The sequence below is a fragment of the Tilletiopsis washingtonensis genome (genome assembly GCF_003144115.1).
Source record: "Tilletiopsis washingtonensis strain MCA 4186 unplaced genomic scaffold FA09scaffold_9, whole genome shotgun sequence".
NCBI classification, from domain to species: Eukaryota; Fungi; Basidiomycota; class Exobasidiomycetes; order Entylomatales; genus Tilletiopsis; species Tilletiopsis washingtonensis.
This window is the reverse complement of record NW_020312006.1, coordinates 94,285-112,668: the sequence shown is the minus strand read 5'-3', so window position 1 is coordinate 112,668 and position 18,384 is coordinate 94,285. Positions and strand designations below refer to the sequence as shown.

The following is an 18,384-nucleotide window of genomic DNA, read 5'->3' as shown; positions in this document are numbered from 1 at the left end:
CATGCTGCAGCTGCCGCAGCTCTCCTTGCACGCCAGCGCGTAAGCGGCCGCAGAAGCTTCACGCACCGCGGCGGCGGACAGCGCGCGCCATGGCGAGCTCCTCGGTCGTCGGCGAGCGGCGCTCGGCCTCGCCGACGCAGGCGCAGCAGCCCGAGGAGCCGCTCGATGCTCAGCTTGAGGAGCGGGTGCAGCACCTCGTGCGCCAGCCCATCCAGGTGCGCATACACGCGCTCGGGCCGCGATGCGCACGGCTAAACTCACTTTGCTCCCTCTTGGCCAGCGTCTCGACGAGGCGGTTGTCAACCGCATCGCTGCCGGCGAGGTGCGTGGCAGCGTGCAGCCCGGACTGTGCCGCACTGGGCTCACACGACCTTCAGATCATCCATCGGCCGGCCAACGCGCTCAAGGAGCTCATCGAGAACAGTCTCGACGCCGGCGCCACGCTCATCAAGATCACGCTCAAGGAAGGCGGCCTCAAGTCGCTGCAGATCCAGGACAATGGCTGCGGCGTCAGAGTACGTCGCATCCTCGCCAGTTCTGACTGCGCGCTGACGCCGCTCCCGGCAGGAGTCCGACCTGCCGCTGCTGGCGGAGCGCTTCGCCACGTCCAAGCTGCGCAACTTCGATGATCTCTCGCGCATGTCCACCTTTGGCTTTCGCGGCGAGGCACTGGCCAGCATCAGCTACGTGAGCGCCTCAATGCGCGTCGTCAGCAAGACGAAGGACGCTGCGTGTGCCTACCAGTGAGCCGTGCTGCGTGTCTCCCCCAGGCTTGCTTGCTGACTCCCTGCAGGGCGTCGTATGCATGCGGCGCACTCGTGCCGCCCAAGCCCGGCCAGTCCTCTGCGCCGCGGCCATGCGCAGGCACAGACGGCACGCTCATCACGGCCGAGGATCTCTTCTTCAACGTGCCGCAGCGCCTGCGCGCCCTCAAGAGCGCCACGGAGGAGTACAACCGCGCCCTCGACGTGGCGGCCAAGTATGCGCTGCACTACGGCGGACGAGGCGTTGGGTTCGTCTGTCGCAAGGTGCGCGATGCGAGCTCAGGGCGAAGGTCTTTGGGTGCTGACTTCTGCCTGCATCGCCAGGCCTCTTCGAATGTCGCCGATCTCAGCACGCCCGCCTCTCCTTCGACCAAGACGATCGACGCCATCCGTGCTCTGCACGGCAGTGCGGTCTCGCGCGAGCTGCTGCACCTCACGCCGCTGCGCAATGAGCGCCTCGGCTTCTCCGTCGAGGGCTACATCAGCGGAGCCAATTGGAGCGCCAAGAAGACGACGTTCCTGTGCTTCATCAACGGTGAGCTGACACTGCGCGACACTACTGCTGTCTGCTGACTCTCCCTGCAGATCGTCTGGTGGACTGCCCGGGTCTCAAGAAGTCATTCGAGGCGCTCTACTCGGCTTTCCTGCCGCGCGGTGGCCACCCGTGGCTGTACATCGCTCTCAAGATCGCGCCAGAGAAGGTCGACGTCAATGTGCACCCGACAAAGAGCGAGGTGAGCCAGGCTTCATTGCGGACCAGAGTAGAGTGTTGAAGCTAATGCGGCTCGCAGGTGCACTTCCTGGACGAGGAGGACGTCATCGAGGAGGTCTGCGCACACGCACAGGACGTGCTCTCGGGCTCCAACTCCAGCCGCACCTTCGAGTTCAGCGTGGGTGAAGCCCCAAGCAAGCGAAAGGAAGCCGCTGACGCTTCGTCTGAACAGCAAGCCACGTTGCCGGGAGCGCCGCCGCCCGAGACCGCAAAAGGCAAGGCTCGTGAGAGTGAGCCGGCTCGTCCCACCACAGCCGATCGATACTGACCATTCGTGCTTAGCGCAAACAGGGCCGATGTCGACGCAGAAGGGCTATCCTCAGCACCAGGTCCGCACCGACGCCTCTTCCCGTACGCTGCAGGCGATGGGCTTCACTGCAACGCGGCGAGAGGACAACACAGAAGTGCTAGAGGAGGCAGGAAGCGACGACCAGCCGCGTGCCGAGGGCTCGAAGAGCAATGGCGCTGCAAAAGTGCCTGAAAGCGAATGCCTGTTGACGAGCGTGCGCGAGCTGCGCCGAGAAGCGGTCAAGTCGCGCCACAATGGTGCGTCACCAGATGCCCGCAGCCTTGGCGCTTTGCTGATGCACCTCGTCGCAGGGCTGAGCGAGGTGCTCCGAGGGCACGCCTTCGTCGGCGTTGTGGATCTCGACATGGGTCTGTCGCTCGTGCAGCACGAGACGAAGCTGTACCTCGTCAACCACGCTGCCATCATGTCAGTGCGCCTCTGATGCCACGCCGTACGACGCTCACAAGGCTGACTCGTGCATAGCGAGGAGTTCGCATACCAGCTCGTGCTTCGCCAGTTCGGCAGCTTAGGTCGCTTCCGTCTCGAGCCGCCACCAAGCATCCGAGACCTCATTCGGATAGGCGTCGAGGCCGAGCCCGATGCTGACGAGGCGGGCATGAGCGTTGACGACATCGTTGAGGTGAGGCTCCTGCATGCTCCGGCGTGAACCGCGCTGACGCTCATACACCAGCGCATCGCGCTGCTGCTGATCGCGCGCGCCGAGATGCTCGACGAGTACTTCTCTCTGCGTATCGATGCAGACTCGGGCACGCTGCACACCATCCCGTCTGTGCTCTCCTCGCGTGCACCCTTGGCGCTCGACCGACTGCCGACGCTACTCTTGCGCCTCGGCCCGCAAGTGGACTGGACAGACGAGAAGGAGTGCTTCCGCAGCATCGCGAGGGAGATCGCCTTTGCTCACGTTCCGCCTTCGGCCGGCAACGAGGCGCGCGACTCGCTTGACGGCATCGAGCAGGAAGCGCGGGCCGAGGAGCACTTCAATGTCCAGCACGTCTGGTTCAGCGCCATGCGCCGTGTGCCCTGGGTGGCGCCGAAGCAGGTGAGTGCAGCGAAGGGCTGCGCGTCTTCGTGCGTCGCTCATGTGCTTCTCAGCTGCTCGAGCGCGACGTCGTACAAGTCGCATCGCTTCCTGACCTATGTGAGTGGCGAGGCATTCGTCGCGACGCTCTTTGCTGAACTTCCTGGGCAGACCGCGTCTTCGAGCGATGCTAGCGGGCTGCCGCCGTGCACGCAGTAGCCTCACTCTCGCACACTCTCGCACTCTGTAATAACATTGGTACGTCTCAAGGCGCCACTCCAGCGTCGGCAGCGAAGCGACCCGGCGTCGGCTGGTCCACATGCAGACTGCGAGCGTAGTCTCGAGCACGCTCGGCGTCCTCCAGATCGCGCAGGCCGCGCTGCTCGTGCTCGAGCTTGGCGTCCTCGGGCGGCACGACGAGCTTGCGCGGCGGCTTGGGCGTGACAAAAGGGTCGACGGTCACTCCCTTCGGCGCTGAGAGATTCTCAGACACTGCCGCGACGCTCTGAGCATCGGACGTGCCTGGCACGAGCGTCGGAAGCGCGCTCTGCACCTTGAGCAGCAGCTCAGTGTTGAAAGCGAGCGCCGACGACTCCGAGTCCCATGCCGCTTCGTCGTCGCTCTGGGCCGTACTGCTAATCGTCTCGGCGTCGGCACTCGGGTCCGCATTGCGCTGCTTGCCCATGCCCTCGAGGCTGTGCAGCGCATCGACGCGCGCTCGGTTGCGCTCCTTGCGCTGCAACTCCACGCGGACCTTCTCGCGGCGGCTGAAGCAAGGCGAGGCGGCGCGCAGCGATCCAGGCATCGAGGGCTCCTCCTCCTCGTCTTCTTCGGCCTCGTCCGAGAATGAGGAAGACGAGCTTGAGTCATCCGCATCAACGGGCGCTTGAGCTCGATCGATGTGCGCAGAGCCCGTGTCGCGGCGCGGCGGCAGCGGCGGCTTCGAGCCTCGAAAGTACGCCGCTTTGCGCACGCGGGCTACACCAGACATCCTCTTGGACAGCCGACTGGCCCGTCGGGCGTCAGGCGTGCGAGCTCCCGCTCTGCTTTTCGATCGCGGCGGCGAGGCCCGTCGGGGGCTGGACGGCGGCGCAGTCTCGTAGCTCGTGAGCGAAGGCGAGCCGGGGCGCTTGTCCTCTCGCACCGCACTGCTGTCCTGGCTGGCCTGCTCGTTGTCTTCAAGCACGCGGAGCTCGTCGCCATCGAAGGTGAAGCGCAGCGGCGAAGCGAGCGGCAGGTTGAGCTCGAGGTTCGGCGGCGGACTCGGAGGCTTGAGGTGGCGCGACTCGCTGGCAGCGCTCGCGTTCTCGTCCTCGACGGAGCTGCCGTGCAGGTGAGAAGACTCTCGAGCGTCCTCGTCCTCGTCGTCCAGGTAGATGGACAGAAGCTGCGAGGATCTTGCGAGGCGCCTGAGCTGCTCTTGGGAGAGGCGCTCGAGCGGCACACAGCTGCCAGACTCTGTCCGGCTGTGGCCCAGCTCACTGGTCAGCTGCTCGGTGGGAGCATCTTGCGACACTTGCTCGACCTGCGGCGACGGCGGGTCCGACTTGTCAGGCACTGGCGGCGGCAGATCGCTCGCCGTGATGATCTGCGTCGTGCTGTCGGTAAGAGCCTCCGAGCTGACGGTGGAGCTGCTCGACACCTGCCTCGAGAGCTGCGACGTGGCAGCGGGCTGCTTCAGCTGAGAAGGCACACGCCGGACACCTCGTGCGGGCAGTGGCTGCAGCGGCGCCGACGAGCTCGAGCCGCGGAAGAGCGACAGCAGACGCTGCCGTGTCGTTCGCTTCGGTGACGTCGGAGCTTCCTGCGGCCGCCGCGCCTTGAAGCCTTTCAGCGGCTGCGGTCCGGCACTGAGGATGTTCTCGATGCGCTGCCGCGAGGCGACGAGCATGCGGGAGCTAGATAGCGACGCTCCTCTTGTCCTCGTGCCACCTTCAGCGCCGCTCAGCTTGGCAGTCACAGGCGAGCTCGGCGTCGAAGGTGGGCTCGGCTCCAGCGCTTCCGTGAAACGTGTTCCTGCACCATCTTCTCTCGGGCTCGGCACCACAGTACCGACGGGCTCTGGCGACGCCTCCCGCTCCTGCTCGGGCACATCATAGCTGCTGATGCTTAGCGAAGGTCTGTCGCTGCCGAGAGACTTGTCACTCACCTCTGCTCTTGCATGCCCGAGTCTGTCGAGAGGTCAAGAAGCGGCATCTCACGAGCACGCGGCGTCGTATGTGCTTCTTCTGCGCCGTCGGCCTCGCTCTTTGCCTCCGCAACACGATCCTCCTCTTCGCTCGGCCGTCGGAATGGCCCAGCCTGTGCAAACTCGTCGTCTTGGGTGTCGGCGCTCAGGAACATGTCACCAGTGCGCGACGAGCAGTGCGTCGAGGCGGCAGAGAGGCGTGATTGGCCGCGCGTCGAGACCGAAGCGGCAGAGAGACGCGAGGTGTCGCGCGGGTCGACACTGGAGGTGCCAGAGCGCGGCGAGAGGGGCATGTCGGTGGACACGGCAGACAGAGGCAGGTCGACGGACATGGTCCGCATGCTCAGCGTCGCGGTGGACAGCGCTGCGAGCAGCGGCGAGCGGAGGCCGACGTCGATGTAGTTGTTGACATCTTCGCGCGTCAGGTGGTTCGGGATGTAGGCAAACGGCTTGCTGCCGGCATCGTGCGGTGCCGTCATGGGTCGGCGGGTCGCAACGGGCGCGGCCATGGACCTGCGCTCGATTGACTTCGACGGTGAGCGCTGCTGGCTACGCAGCGAGGACGAGCTGCTCAGCTGTCCGCTGCGCTCTGACGACGTGCCGGCCGACTTGCGCGGCGAGAGGCCGATGGCCGAGGCCGCGCTGTTGACAAGCGAGTTGAGGCGCTCCGACACGCTCGTCGAGTGGCGCAGACGGTCCGGCTGAGACGAGTCGCTGGTGTGGCTCTTCATGCTTTCGCGCGCCGAGCCGTTGGTGCTCGGATTGCGCGACTTGGCCGATGCAGCGACTGACGAGGTGTCGTCGAGGTCGTCCTGCACGACCTGCAGCAGCGTGAGTCGAGGCATGCGTGGGCCGATGTACAGCGGATCGGGCTCGGCCGTCCAGCCTGTGGTCTGCGACTTCGCTGGCGAGACAATCTGACGAGCGGCCGTGCTGCGCGCACTCGTGACACTGCGGCCGCTGCACTGTGTCCACACCGAGGCCGCGTCGCCATGCACGCTCAGCGGCGTGCGTGGACGAGCGCGGTTCGGCGGCGTTGCGAACTGCGCTGCACGGTCGAGGTGCGCCACACGCTCGAGCGGCGCACGTGGCATGAAGCTGCCGTCGCTCGTGGACGGCCGGACAGCGCGAGACGTGTTGGGCGAGCGCGGCAGGCTGCGTGTAGGACTGCGGCTGGGCATGCCGGCCGACTTGGAGCCGGCGCTGCGCAGCTCTGCCGGGTGCTCGATCGCAGTGGGCGACCAGTCGCTGCTCCAGCTGCCCTCGCGCAGCGCCTCTTCCAGCGTGCGGCTCTCGCTGCGGTGTGCCGTAGCGGGCGAGAAGCTGACGGCGGCCTTGCCGTTGCCGCTGATGCGCGGCGAGGCGGTGCGCAGGATCGTCTTGGCCTCCTGCTTGCGCTCCGTCCATCTGGCGGGCAGCTGTGTCTCGGACGTGTTGTTCGGGTCCGAGGAGCGCTTGCGCAGCATCAGCATGCTGGCTGCGTCAAAGCTGCGCTTGCGTCGCTGAGCCGAAGGCGCCCGAGGTGGACTGGAGCTGCGCCGTCGCTCCGGTGCGGGCACGTCGACGGACGTGGCGAGCGTCTGCGACTCGTGCTCCTGCACGCTGCGCTGGCTCTTGATCGAGGCGCTGCGCAGCAGCTGCAGCGGGTTGAAGCTGCGCGCACTGCCGGAGCTGCTTGGCGTCGAGCTGTCGGGCGCCGGCTCGGCATTGTGCAGGTCGCGGGCACGGGCGTTCGACGGTGCCGAGGGCGGGTAGCGGCGTGCTTGCGTCTTGTCGCGCGTGAGCAGGCGGGCGACGCCGGCGAGCGCCGACTGTGGGTCGTCGATGTGGCGCACCGGCGGCTCCTCGACGGGCGGCGAGCGCACAAGGGCGCTGAGACGCTTGCCCGCCGACTTGGCACTGTGCACCGAGCCCGTCGTCGACTTGAGCGAGTCGCGGCGCGGCTGGCGCTGCGGCATGGTGATGGCGACAGGAGAGAGGAGGAGCAGCTAGGAGCGATGCGGAGGTATAGCTCCAGCTTATGAGCTGCAGGCGTGCCCATGCGCTGCCGCCTGCATGCTGCAAGAGAAGCAGGACGCGCGCAGCCGCTTGATGAAGCTGGCCAATGAAGTCCGTGCCTGAATCGGCCGCCCCTGTCTGCCTTCTCGACGGAAGGAGTTGGCGGGACCTGCGCCCGTCGGTGCGTGCTCGGTCCTCGAGCGGTGCCTGGTGCCGGCGGCTCGCTCGGCCCCGAGCTTGTTACCACAGGAGAGGGCGCAGCTGCCGCTGGAACGCGGCGTATCTCGCTGCCCAGAAGTCGAGCATCGTCATCCCTGTCCCGCAACCGACGAGACTTGGAGACCTCGAGAGACCGCGAGGGTGTCGCCGCACTTCAGTTTGCGGGGCAGCTGATGTTAGTGGGCCAGAGTCTTCCGGAACGAAGCAAGCGGCGAAGAGAGCGCGGCGGCGGAGTGCCAGGCCAGCGGCGGCATCGCTCAGGGGCAATGCGGCGATCTACATAGGGGCGCTTCCATCAGCTGGCGGCCCCTGACACAGATGGGCTGCCCTGAGCCGCAGCACCGCTTGCGCAGCGTGTCACAACGGCAACAAAGCATCGTCTGCTTCTGCTCGCGCCCCTCGTTGCGCGCGCTCTTGTCACCAATCCTGACCTCGCGTGTACGTGCTACTGTCCTCCAAGCCGCTGCTACGTCGGTGGCGCTCGTCTCGGTCCCTGATACCTTGAGCGAGGGCAAGGCACGTACTCCGACACTGATGTGCGATAGCGTGCACGTTTCAAGGCACGCACTCGCCCTCGATGCGGCGTGCTGCGATGAGGTACACGACGCGTGAGGCACGCGCCACAGGGCGGCCGAGGAGTCGCTCGTTCCTCTTGATCATCTCGATGCAGCGGCAGGGCAAAGTCGGCTTTGCCGCTGCTTACAAAGACGATGAGGTGCTTGCCGTGAGCTTCCGCGATAAGAGGCTGGACAAAGCGATGAGGAAGGGCGACTCAATGGCGAGTGCGGCGCGGCGAGTGGGCGCCTCGAGGACACGAGGGTGCTGGAGTCGGTCGACGACACGCGCTCGTGACGACACTTCCTTGTTGCCTTTGCGCTGCCATCTCGCGGCGGAACAAGCGTGTCGATGACGAGCAAGCTAGACGCAGCTGACGAGTAGCCGTCAAGAGAAGTGGTACAGCACATGGCTGTGTCAGAGCGGCGCTGATGCTGGTGGTGCGGACGTTGCAGGCGACACGTGCGCGAGCCGAGGCGCGTGCGGCGTGCCGCAGCAAGCGGCGGTCAGGCGCTGCGCCCCGTCCGCCCATCGTCCGGCAACGGCTGCCGCCGACGCTTGACCCTCGCACAAGCTTCGGCAGGCCGCGGCAGTCTCACACAGGCAGGTAGTGCGTGGCATCGATTGTTATTTCAGCGTGACAGTGAAGAGCAGGCGGCGTGCAGCGGCAGGCGGGAGCAGGGTGGCGGGAGCAGGCGACGCGGCGGGGCGGCGATGGGGAAAACGGAGCAGGGGATACAGCGGGGGCGGGAGCGAGAGAGATAGATGACGTGGAGAGCGTAAAGAGAGGCTTAGGCATCGAGCGTGGCCGTGCGCAGGTCCTTGTCGTCGAGCACCTTGTCGTCGTTGAGCGAGTCGGCGCGGACAACGGCGTGGCGCTTCTCCGTCTCGTACAGGTTGACCTGCGTCGTGGAGAACTTGCGCGCCGCGATGCCGCGGGCGAAGAGCTCGTCGACCTCGGCGTACGTGCGGTTGGCCGTCTCGGGCAGGCGGAACCAGCACCAGATGCCGCAGAGAGCGCACGTGCCGAGGTACAGGAAGGCGCCCTTGGCGCCCCAGTTCCAGGCGTCGGGCGAGAGCATGCGCGGCGTGAGCGTGTTGGTGAGCAGGCCGGTGAGGACGTATGTGAGGCGCGAGAGCACGATCGACTTGGCGCGCAGGCGGCTCGACGGGATCTCGGCGACGATCGTGTAGCAGACGGGGCCGATGGTGCAGTTGTAGCCGAGCGCGAAGGTGATGAGCAGCGAGCCGGTGGCCCACGAGACGGCCTCGCCGGAGAAGAAGCCGAGCGTGCCGATGGCGATGAGGTGCGCGCAGCACATGACGCAGCCAGCGAGGTAGAGGGTGCGGCGGCCGAACCAGCGCATGAGGAACCAGGACGAGGCGGTGCCGATGAGGTACGTCGTATTCATGATGCAGTTGAGCGAGAAGGCCGTGTTCTCGTCGAGGCCGGCGCGGCGGTAGAAGGTGACGGCGTACGACATGAGCGGGTTGCCGCACAGCCACTGCAGCGCCCACACGACAGCGACGATCTCGGTGCGGCGCAGCGACGTGCCCTTGAAGCACTCAAAGTACGAGGCGCCCGACTGCTCGGCCTTCTCGAGGGCGTTGGTGTGGTTCATGAACGCGACCTGGTGCTCGATGTGCTGGTCGTCGCCGCTGTTCTTGGTCTGCAGCTTCTTGAGCGCCTTGCGGGCGTCGTCGAAGCGCTGGTGGCGCACGAGGTACCACGGCGACTCGGGTGCGAAGAAGGCGATGAGCGCCAGCGGGATGGGCCAGACCCACTGCAGGGCGAAGGGCAGGCGCCAGCTCCACTCGCCGGGGATGACGAGCGTGAGCTTGACGACGATCGAGGAGAGGAGGATGCCGAGGCCCCAGCAGGCGCAGACGAAGGACGTGAGGTAGGGGCGCAGCATGACGGGGGCGATCTCGGACGCGTAGGCGGTGGTGAGCGTCTGGAACACGCCCCACGGGATGCCCATGAGCACCTCGCCGGCGGAGAGGGCGGGCAGCGAGCGGGCGAGGACGGGTGCGAGGACGGTGATCATCATGACGGCCATCGAGACCATGTACGTCTTGCGGTAGCCGAAGCGGTCCGACGCCCAGCCGTTGAGGCCGAGACCGATGACCTCGCCGACCAGGGCCGAGTTGCTGAGGCCCGTCTGCCACGGCGCCGTGATGACCTTCTCGCCGTTGGGCAGCACGGTGCCGAAGGTGTTGATGAACTGGCTCTGGCCGTAGAAGGAGTTGATGACGACGACGTCGTAGCTGGGGCGCGTGGGTCAGCATGCGGAGCAGCAGTGGCAGCACGCGCGGCTCGGCCTCACCCCTCCATGACGAGTGCGAAGGAGAGACCCATGCTGAAGAGCGTGGCCTTCCAGTGCGTGCGCAGCGCCGCGAACACGCCGAGGTCGACGTGCTCGGCGTCGGCGGCAGCCTTGGCGCCGCTGACGACCTGGTCGTAGCTGGCACCGAGCGTGGCGCGCATGCGCTGCTCGTCCTCGTGCTCGATGCGCAGGGCGTTCTGGCCCTCGCTGTCGTACTTGAGCTCGCTCATGGTGGGTGAGGGAGAGGGGAGTGGGTGAGAGAGTGTGGGGAGACAGGAAGGGCGGAGGGGCCAAGAGGTGCGCCTTATGTACAGGAGCGGCGGCGTCGGGGATCTGCTGCACGCTGCTGCACCCCGCAGCTGGGCCTTGCAGGAGCGATCAGTGGGGCAGGGACGGCGGCGGCGCGGCGGAGGAGCGGTGAGAGCACGGTGCGAAGGGCGGCGGGAAGCGCGAAGGGCGCGGCGGCGCAGGCGGCACGGCGGCGGCGCAGGTGCGCACGGCGGCAGCAGACCGAGGCGCGCGCGTCTCCGCTTTGCTCTGCCGCCGCCCGCGCACCTCGGCTGTGTGCGCGCGGCTCGCACTCTTTTCGCGGCACGCCGCCATGGCGCCACGCTTTGCGCGCACCGCCGCGCCGTGGCGCCCGCCTCGGCAATGCTCGCCCTCGCAAGCCCGCCGCTCCAGGCACCGCTTGTGACATTGGCGGTGCGGAGCCCCACATGCCATCATGCGCACAGAGAACTGCGGCGCAGGAGGCGCGCACGAGGCGTCGGCGCGCGGGGTGGTGCCAGATGGACGCGTGTACGGCGGCGGCAGCAGCGCAGATGCGGAGCATGGGGTGACTCGCGCGCGGCCACCGTGCTCCGGACCCTCGCGCATCTCACCAGCCCCGACGGCGGCACAACGCACCTCGACGGCGGGCCGTGGGCACGGCGCTGCAGCATCTATGCGCTCCGCCGCTGCGGCGGCAGGCAGCAGCGGCACGGCGGCAGGAGAGACAGGCCCAGACTCGTCGCCCGGCGGCACGGCGCAAGCTCTGGCGCCATCAAGAGCGGCTGGGCAGACGCAGCGCTCCTGTGCCCCTGCGCGCCTGTCATTCGCCCGCTGCATCTCGACGGCCTCGGCCGGCTTGCATGCGTCTGTGGCGGCGCTGGCGGCGTGCCTTGCGCTCGCAGGGGTGGCCGGACCGCGCCTTGCCTCTTGATGGGCCGCGTAGCGCCGAACGGGCACTGCGGCAGCGAGGCGTGTGACAGCGGGACATTCGGTACGCAATGCGGGGGTGGAGATTCCCGCGATGCCGGGCCCGCCGGCGCGCTCAGGCAGTGCGGGGAGCCGACGGGCGGCAGCGCCAGCGGGGCTGTCGGGGCAAAGGCCTCCAGCAGTCAGCCGGCGGCAGAGCGCATGCCGGGTCAGCAGCCTGCTGGCCGCACAACAGCGTTCGCGCTCCGCTTGGGGGCTCGTGCCACGGCCGGCAGCACTCCTCCACGCTGCTGGCCCCTCACGCCTTGTCCCACCTGCACGCTGCCCGGCACGCGGCGGCATGAACGCTCGGGCGACGGGAATCTGTCGCTCCTCGGCCTGGAGATCTTCGCCCTGTGCATGCGTGCATGCCGCTTGCTGTCAGCGGCCCATCAGATAGCCGTGCGCAGCGTACCATGGGCACCCAGCGCGCCCCTGCCGCGCACTGGGAATCTGGGGCCTTAGGGCCGCTGCAAGCCGGCCACGGGCCGCCGGCTCTCCACACGGCACGGAGCTGGGGACCCCGCAATTGCCTGACATTTCCCTCGCCGCCGTCGCGGCTGCGGAGAAAGGCGGGCGAAGGGGCAAGTATGGAGAAGAGATTCCCAGACAGAGCCTCCGACGGATGCCTCCGCACGCCTGCACGGTGATGCCGGGCAGCCGAGGATCGAGGCACCGGCCGGCCCATCAGCACGCATGGAGTGCCGGGCGGAGAGAGCATGGAGATCGCCCGACCCTGTCGTTGCTGCTGGCGCTGGCCGAGCGAGGCGCCACGTCTGCTCTCTCGGGCAACTTGAACGTCGGCGACCGGCATGCGAGCCGCCTCGCTGATCATCGCTACTGCGCGCTCGCGTCAGCCAGCGCAATCAGGTTGCTCCTTCGCAGCCCTGGCAGCAACTCGGGTGATTCGGCGTTCGGGTAACTCGTCGTCGTGGAGCTTGCATGTATGCCGGCAGGGTGGTACCTGCATCGAGGCCTCGTGGAGGGGACCTTGCAGCATGCTCGACGGCGTCACCTCGCCACACGGGCTAGGCAAGTCGGCAGGCCTAGCCGGACGCTACGGCTGAGCCAAGCCGGGCGTGGCGACACGGACCGAGCGCGTGTCGCAGTGCATGCGCTCGTGTTCCCAGTAAGGCAGGCCACACGACACAAGCGAGGCACTCGAGCATTGAATGCGAGGCATGTATGGCATTAGATGGGGTACTCTGCTGGACACATGACATAGCCTTAGATCTTGCGCCGGAGCGACGTGCGCATGTGTACGCTCTGCTTGCGCTCGCGGTTCGCCCTGAAGTAGTAGGGAATGAAGAGCAAGTCCCTGAGAGGTAGCTCAAGTCAGCACGAATCGAGCGGTGGCGGCCGTCTGTCCTTGCCGCGAGTACTCACTTGCCCTCGCCCTCCTTCTCGACGTACTGCGGCACCGGCGACATGCCGCCCATCGTTGCGGTGACGCGGGCGTACGAGGCGCCGTTCTTCTGCGAGGCGCCGCTGCGCACGGCGGGCACGTACGCGACGGGCTCGCGGTGGTAGCCGGCCTTGGGCAGACGCAGGTATGTGACGCCGTCGCGCACCTCCTCCGTGGCGGCCGAGAGGTCGTAGCTGGCCGAGATGGTGAGGTCCTTGAAGTGGTTCTGCACCCACGCGTTGTCCGTGTCCTCGAGACAGTACACGAGCGGGCCGTAGTGCAGCGTGACGAGGTCCTGTCCCGTGTGCGGGTGCGAGAAGGAGAAGCGCGGCTTGAGCGGCAGCTCCAGCGTCGTCTCGCCGGCGCCGAGCTCGACGTAGCCGTTGCCGGCGCGCTGCACCTGCGGCGAGGAGGTGTACTCGTCGCCGGCCCAGTCGGGGATGCGCACCAGCACCTTCTGCCCGGCCGACGCCTTGACGTCGAATTGCACCTTGCCGCTCCACGGGTAGTTGGTCTTGAGCGTCACCTTGAGGTCGCCGTGCGTGATCGTGCCGTCAAAGTAGTGGTGGATGGCGACGCTCTTCTGGTCGAGCGCCGACCAGAAGAAGCCGCCGATGACGCCGAGCGTGCGCAGCACGTTGGGCGGGCAGCAGGCGCATTCGAACCACTCGTGCCGGTTGCACAGGTCCTTGTCGCAGCTCGCCAGCTGGTTCTCATAGGTGAACGACTTGCCGTCGACGGACATGCCCGTCGTGACACTGGCGTTGTACAGCGCACGCTCGGCGACGTCGGCGACGTGCGAGTCGAGCTGCAGCGCGAGCATGCGCTCGGAGAGCATAATGATGCCGATGGCCGCGCACGTCTCGGCGTAGCAGCCGCCCTCGTCGGTGCCCTGGGGCAGAAAGTGCGGAATGGCGAACCCCTCCCACTGCTTGATGCTGCCGATGCCGCCAGTGACGTACATCTTGCTGCTGACCATGTTGTCCCAGAGGCGGTACACGGCCTCCTTGAGCGGCGCCGCCTCGGCGTCCGAGACGCCCGCCGACTCGCACGTCTCGGCAAAGTCGGCGACGGCGGTGAGCAGGTACATGGCGCGCACCGAGTGGCCCTCGATCTCTTGCTGGTCCTTGATGAGCTGTGCGTGCGTGCGCATGTCAGCGAGGTCCGCATTGACGCTCTGGAGCCGTACTGACGCTCTGGGCCTGCATGTACCAGTAAGAGCCCTTCTTGGGCATCATCGCCGGCGCCAGCTGCGGGTGCTCGCCGCGCCGCGCCTGCTCGTCGACGTAGTACTTGCCACCGTCGCGGCCGCGCTCGGTGATGAAGTAGCGCGCCAGGTCGAGGCTCGTCTTGTCGCCCGTGCGGTGGTAGAGGCGCATGAGCGCCAGCTCGATCTCCGGGTGTCCCGGGTAGCCGGGCGTCTTGCCCTCCGACTCGGGGCCGAAGACGGAGGCGACGTACTTGACGAAGCGGAGCATGACGTTGAGGAACTGATCCGAGTCAGTGAGCTTGTGGTGTGCCAGCGCCGCCTCGATCAGGTGGCCGCCTGTGGAGATGAAGCTGTCAGCGCGGCTCTGGCTCTCGCTTCTCGGCGCAACTCACCGTTGTACAGCTCGTGCAGGTCGCGCAGATTGCTCCAGCGCTTCTCGGGCTCGTTGACGACAAAGTGCACGTTGAGGTAGCCGTCGGGCTGCTGTGCCTTCTCGATGAGGTCGACCAGGTGGTCGATGTGGCCGCGCTGCTCCTTGTCCGGGTACTCGGGCTGCAGGTACGCCAGCGCCTCGATGATCCTGCGGCCCCGCCTGTCAGTCAAGCGCCCTGTCGCAAAAGTACTCAATTCCCTCACTTTGCGCAGTCCGACTCCCAAAACAGATGTTGTGGCACGGGCCACACGTCCATCGGCTTCTTGTAGTAGGGGATCGGCTTGAGGTCGAAGCAGTCGTAGCGGCCCGTGTCCTTCAGCAGCTTGAGCTGCACGGGCAGGCTGACCTCGCGCACGGCATCGCGCCAGCGGCCCCTGGAAAGAATGTGAGTCTGTGCGGCAGGGAGCAGGAGGTGCATGGACGAGGAGCTCGCAGCGGGTGCAGGCCCAGGCAAGGCAGCTGCGGCCTGCGCACGAGCCACATCGCAGATGCAGGAGCCAAAGCTGCACTCACCAGAAGGAGTCGGGCGACACGCTCGTGGTGAGGAAGCGGTCGTGCGGGTAGCGCGTCGTCTCGCTGGAGGAGGAGGCGGAGGCACTCATGGTGGCACACGGGAGAGGAGAGAGGGATGTGGGGAATGCGGGGCGGAGCAGCCGCCAATCTCGGCCTCTTCATGTGCACGGCGGGCCGCCGACGTCTCGCCGCCGCCGCCTCGGCATCCGAGGAGCGGGACAGACAGGTGCAGCGAGCGTGCAGCGGCAGGTGCAGGACCCGTGCGTCGGGGCATCGCCAACGTGCGGAGCGTCCCAGAGCGCAGCTTTTTGCCTCTCGCTGCGCTGCCGCCCGCAGCACGCAGGAAGATCCGCTGTGGAGGCAGGGCGCGGCTCCGGGCGCACCGGCGGCCGGTGCAAGCGCGCAGCTGCCATCTTGTAATCGCAAGTAATCGCGGCCGGGCGCAAGATTAATCGCGGCACTTGCACCGCAGGCTCGGGCTAGCCGCTTGGCCGGCGGCATTCTCGCAGATTGCCGTGGCGCGCCAACGCGACGCGGGGATGCCGGCCAGAGGAGCCCCTCTCGCTGCAAGCTGCTGCGGCTGTCGTGTGCCAGACAAGACTGCTGGCGCATCTGTCCGTACGGCTGCTGCGCGCATGTGTCAACGCATGCCTGAGCGCTCCTTCGTCTGCCCACACATTTGTTATTGTCGCGGGTATCTCGGGCACTCTCAGCGGTGGCCGCCTAGTCGCCCTTGGCGCTGCACACATGGCCGGGCGAGCGGCAGCACTCTCTGCTGCACCACCATCATCCGCAGAAGAACTCTCTGACGCCGAAGGCTGTGTCACAAGGGCGACCAGGCTCGCCTCGGACGTGGCAGAGCGCTGTCGTGTGCCGCCCCTACTGCATCGTCCATCCACCATCGACGGCCCAGACCTGTGTGAGGCTGGTCAGCAGCTGTTCCCATGCTCCTGCCGCTGCTTGCGCACCTTATTCGAGATATAGGCTGGCATCGCAGGTGGTCAGTATCCGTCTGCGCCGCGAACGAGTTCTCGTTCTCTCACCGTTGGTGAGCAGCAGCAAGATCTGCAAACGCCGGAGTCAGCAGGCTGTCCGAGCAGCACCAGCAGCGAGGCGTACTCACCACATCGACGCACTCCTCCACGCGGCCCAGGCGGCCGATAGGGATGTTGCCCTCCAGCGAGCTCTTCGTCGAGGCGTCCATCTTGGACGAGTCCTGATGTGGACAGTCAGCTACTGATGCGCTTGAGGCACGCAGCAGGCCTCACGATCATGCCCGTCTGGTCGATCAGCGCCGGCGCGACGGCGTTGCAGGTGATGCCGTCCTTGGCGTGCCGCGTGGCCGTCCAGCGCAGCATGCCATGCAGCGCCGACTTGGAGCTATGAAGCGCATGTCAGAGCGAGATCGAGACGGGCCATGTTGAGACTTACGAGGCGTAGTGAGGACCCACCACGCCGCCAGTGAGAGCCGCGACGGAGCTGCAGTACACGATGCGGCCCCACTTGCGCTGTGCTTGCTAGTCAGCACACGTCAGCATCAGCGTCTCCGCAAAGCTCACCTGTGCCATCTCGCCGAGCGCCGCGCGAGTCAGAATGAAGGGCGCGAGCGTGTTGACCTCCCCTGCGAGCAGCATAGGTGAGGCTCTGCGACGGCGGCGCAGCCAGGCTACTAACAGGTCTTGCGGAACTGCGCGACGCTCAAATTCTCGATGTCGCCCTGTGGCCCGAGATGAGCCCCGCCGTTGTTGCCCGCGTTGACGAACATGGCGTCGACGCGGCCGAATGCCTTGCGCACCTCGTCGTAGAGGCGCTGCACGGCCTGCTCGTCGCCCATGTCGGCCTGGAACGTCTCGATGCGCGTGCCTGGAGCGGCCTCACGGCACTGCTTGGCCGTGGCTTCGGCGCCGGCGGTGTTGGAGTTGTAGTGCAGCGCCAGCGCCTGCGGCGCGTTGCGCGTGCACAGCGCCACGGCTGTTGCGGCGCCGATGCCGCTCGAGGCGCCTGTGCGCGGCGTCAGAGGCTGTATGGACACGGCAGGCGCGGACAAGCGCACCGGTGATGAGCACGCTGCGCTCGCTGAGCGACTCGTTGGGTGCGACCATGCTGCTGACGGGGTGTGAGGGTCGGGAGGCTGCCTCCTGAGCCGTGGGCAGGAGCGGATGTGGAGGCACCTCCACCCGCCTCAGACGCGACGCGCTTGACTCGACGCTGCCGAGGAGCGAAGCCATTTGCCGAGCATGCGCTCGGCTCGTTGCGCCACGGGTATAGCCCAAAATGCTGTGCGAAGCAAGCTCTTGGATACGGCGCCTATTGAGCAAAGAGGCGGGCTGAATGCGCCGGGTCGACTGTGAAGAGAGCTCCTTTCGAGCGCGTCGACGCACTGGCCACGCGGCGCGCCGCGTGACTTGGTGACCCGCAGCCGCGCACATCGGCCTCACACCACCACATCAAGCCAGACTGTCGCCGAGCATGCAGGCTCCCGACTGGGACGACCCTCTGCCGCACGCACTGCAGCCAGCGCTGGCGTACCTCTCGCGCCCGACGCCTCGGACCCGCGCCGCCGTGGTGCTGCTGCACGGCCGCGGCGACAACGCGGCCGACTTTGCCGACGCCTTCCTGCCCGCGCTGCACCGCTGCTTCGGCGGCGCCGAGGAGCGCCTCGAGGAGGGCGACGAGGCAAGCTCAGACGTGGCTGTGATCAGCCTCGCGGCCGCAGATGGCATCTGGTATCCCGAGAGCCACAGCGGTGAGGCAGCACGCGGTCGCGTCGCCTGACGGCCACTTACGCTGCCTGCCCACCACAGTGACCAAACCTGAGCAGCTCGAGTACAACGGACCATACGTGTACTCGTCGTTGCTGTGCCTGCAAAAGACGCTGGGCGAGCTGGCCGAGTGCGGCGTGCCGCCGACGCGCGTTGTCGGTGCGTGCTGCTGCGCCGCAAGCTGCTGCGCCGCACTTACCCCGTCCCATCCCAGTCGTCGGCTTCAGCCAAGGCGCCAACCTCGCCAACACGTACATGCTCTGCGCCCTGCGCGAGCCCGACAACACCGAGGTGCTGCGGCCGGCCTACGTGCTCGCACTCGCAGGCACGCGTCTGGCCTCTCTGCCGCCCTTTCCTCGGCGCGCCGGCACCTTCACGGCCGAGGAAGCCCAGCGCAGCGCACCGCCAAGCAGCGCCGTGCCCGACGCGGAGCATACCTTTGTGCGCCTGATTTGCGGCGAGGGCGACCGGTACTTCAGGCCCGCCGAGATCCACGCCGTCGCCGGCGAGCTGGCGCAGGCGGGCGTGCGCGTCAGCGTCGCCCTCGAGCCGGGCGTCGGCCACATCGTCACGCCGCGCATGGTGGCCGCCGTCATTGAGGCGGCGCAGGAGCTGTGCGCCCAGCCGTGAGCCGCACACCACCACAGCGGGATTGACATGCGGCGTTTTTCATT

At 67.1% G+C, this 18,384-nt stretch overlaps 6 protein-coding genes across 6 annotated transcripts; 2 read left to right on the top strand and 4 right to left on the bottom strand.

Annotated features, from left to right (window-relative positions):
* Positions 1-89: 89 nt before the first annotated feature.
* FA09DRAFT_338273 (DNA mismatch repair protein MutL) lies at positions 90-3,058 on the top strand (the record flags this gene model as incomplete). Its single annotated transcript, XM_025744083.1, has 15 exons — positions 90-215; positions 281-322; positions 378-515; positions 568-743; positions 794-1,028; positions 1,089-1,299; positions 1,350-1,498; positions 1,556-1,654; positions 1,709-1,766; positions 1,819-2,082; positions 2,137-2,251; positions 2,309-2,465; positions 2,517-2,885; positions 2,939-2,984; positions 3,036-3,058. 15 exons carry the CDS (start codon positions 90-92, stop codon positions 3,056-3,058), a joined length of 2,208 nt encoding a protein of 735 aa, XP_025598679.1.
* A 1,824-nt stretch (positions 3,059-4,882) lies between these two features.
* FA09DRAFT_261863 (hypothetical protein) lies at positions 4,883-7,428 on the bottom strand. Its single transcript, XM_025739746.1, has one exon. The coding sequence runs from the start codon at positions 7,008-7,010 to the stop codon at positions 5,010-5,012; it is 2,001 nt and encodes a 666-aa protein (XP_025598678.1). The 5' UTR covers positions 7,011-7,428; the 3' UTR covers positions 4,883-5,009.
* A 1,187-nt stretch (positions 7,429-8,615) lies between these two features.
* Positions 8,616-10,312, bottom strand: FA09DRAFT_296710 (general substrate transporter; the record flags this gene model as incomplete). Its single annotated transcript, XM_025740182.1, has 2 exons — positions 8,616-10,092; positions 10,152-10,312. 2 exons carry the CDS (start codon positions 10,310-10,312, stop codon positions 8,616-8,618), a joined length of 1,638 nt encoding a protein of 545 aa, XP_025598677.1.
* Positions 10,313-12,614: 2,302 nt separating this feature from the next.
* On the bottom strand, positions 12,615-15,037 carry FA09DRAFT_325256 (DUF1680-domain-containing protein; the record flags this gene model as incomplete). The annotated part of the gene is made up of 6 exons (XM_025741160.1): positions 12,615-12,705; positions 12,774-13,927; positions 13,986-14,338; positions 14,395-14,582; positions 14,639-14,809; positions 14,949-15,037. 6 exons carry the CDS (start codon positions 15,035-15,037, stop codon positions 12,615-12,617), a joined length of 2,046 nt encoding a protein of 681 aa, XP_025598676.1.
* A 790-nt stretch (positions 15,038-15,827) lies between these two features.
* Positions 15,828-17,050, bottom strand: FA09DRAFT_325255 (NAD(P)-binding protein; the record flags this gene model as incomplete). The annotated part of the gene is made up of 9 exons (XM_025741159.1): positions 15,828-15,863; positions 15,917-15,933; positions 15,992-16,013; positions 16,072-16,164; positions 16,217-16,328; positions 16,380-16,465; positions 16,508-16,569; positions 16,623-16,949; positions 17,002-17,050. 9 exons carry the CDS (start codon positions 17,048-17,050, stop codon positions 15,828-15,830), a joined length of 804 nt encoding a protein of 267 aa, XP_025598675.1.
* Positions 17,051-17,389: 339 nt separating this feature from the next.
* On the top strand, positions 17,390-18,383 carry FA09DRAFT_329454 (alpha/beta-hydrolase). The gene is made up of 3 exons (XM_025742191.1): positions 17,390-17,694; positions 17,753-17,869; positions 17,925-18,383. The coding sequence occupies exons 1-3, from the start codon at positions 17,418-17,420 to the stop codon at positions 18,338-18,340; spliced, it is 810 nt and encodes a 269-aa protein (XP_025598674.1). The 5' UTR covers positions 17,390-17,417; the 3' UTR covers positions 18,341-18,383.
* The last annotated feature ends 1 nt before the right edge of the window (position 18,384 follows it).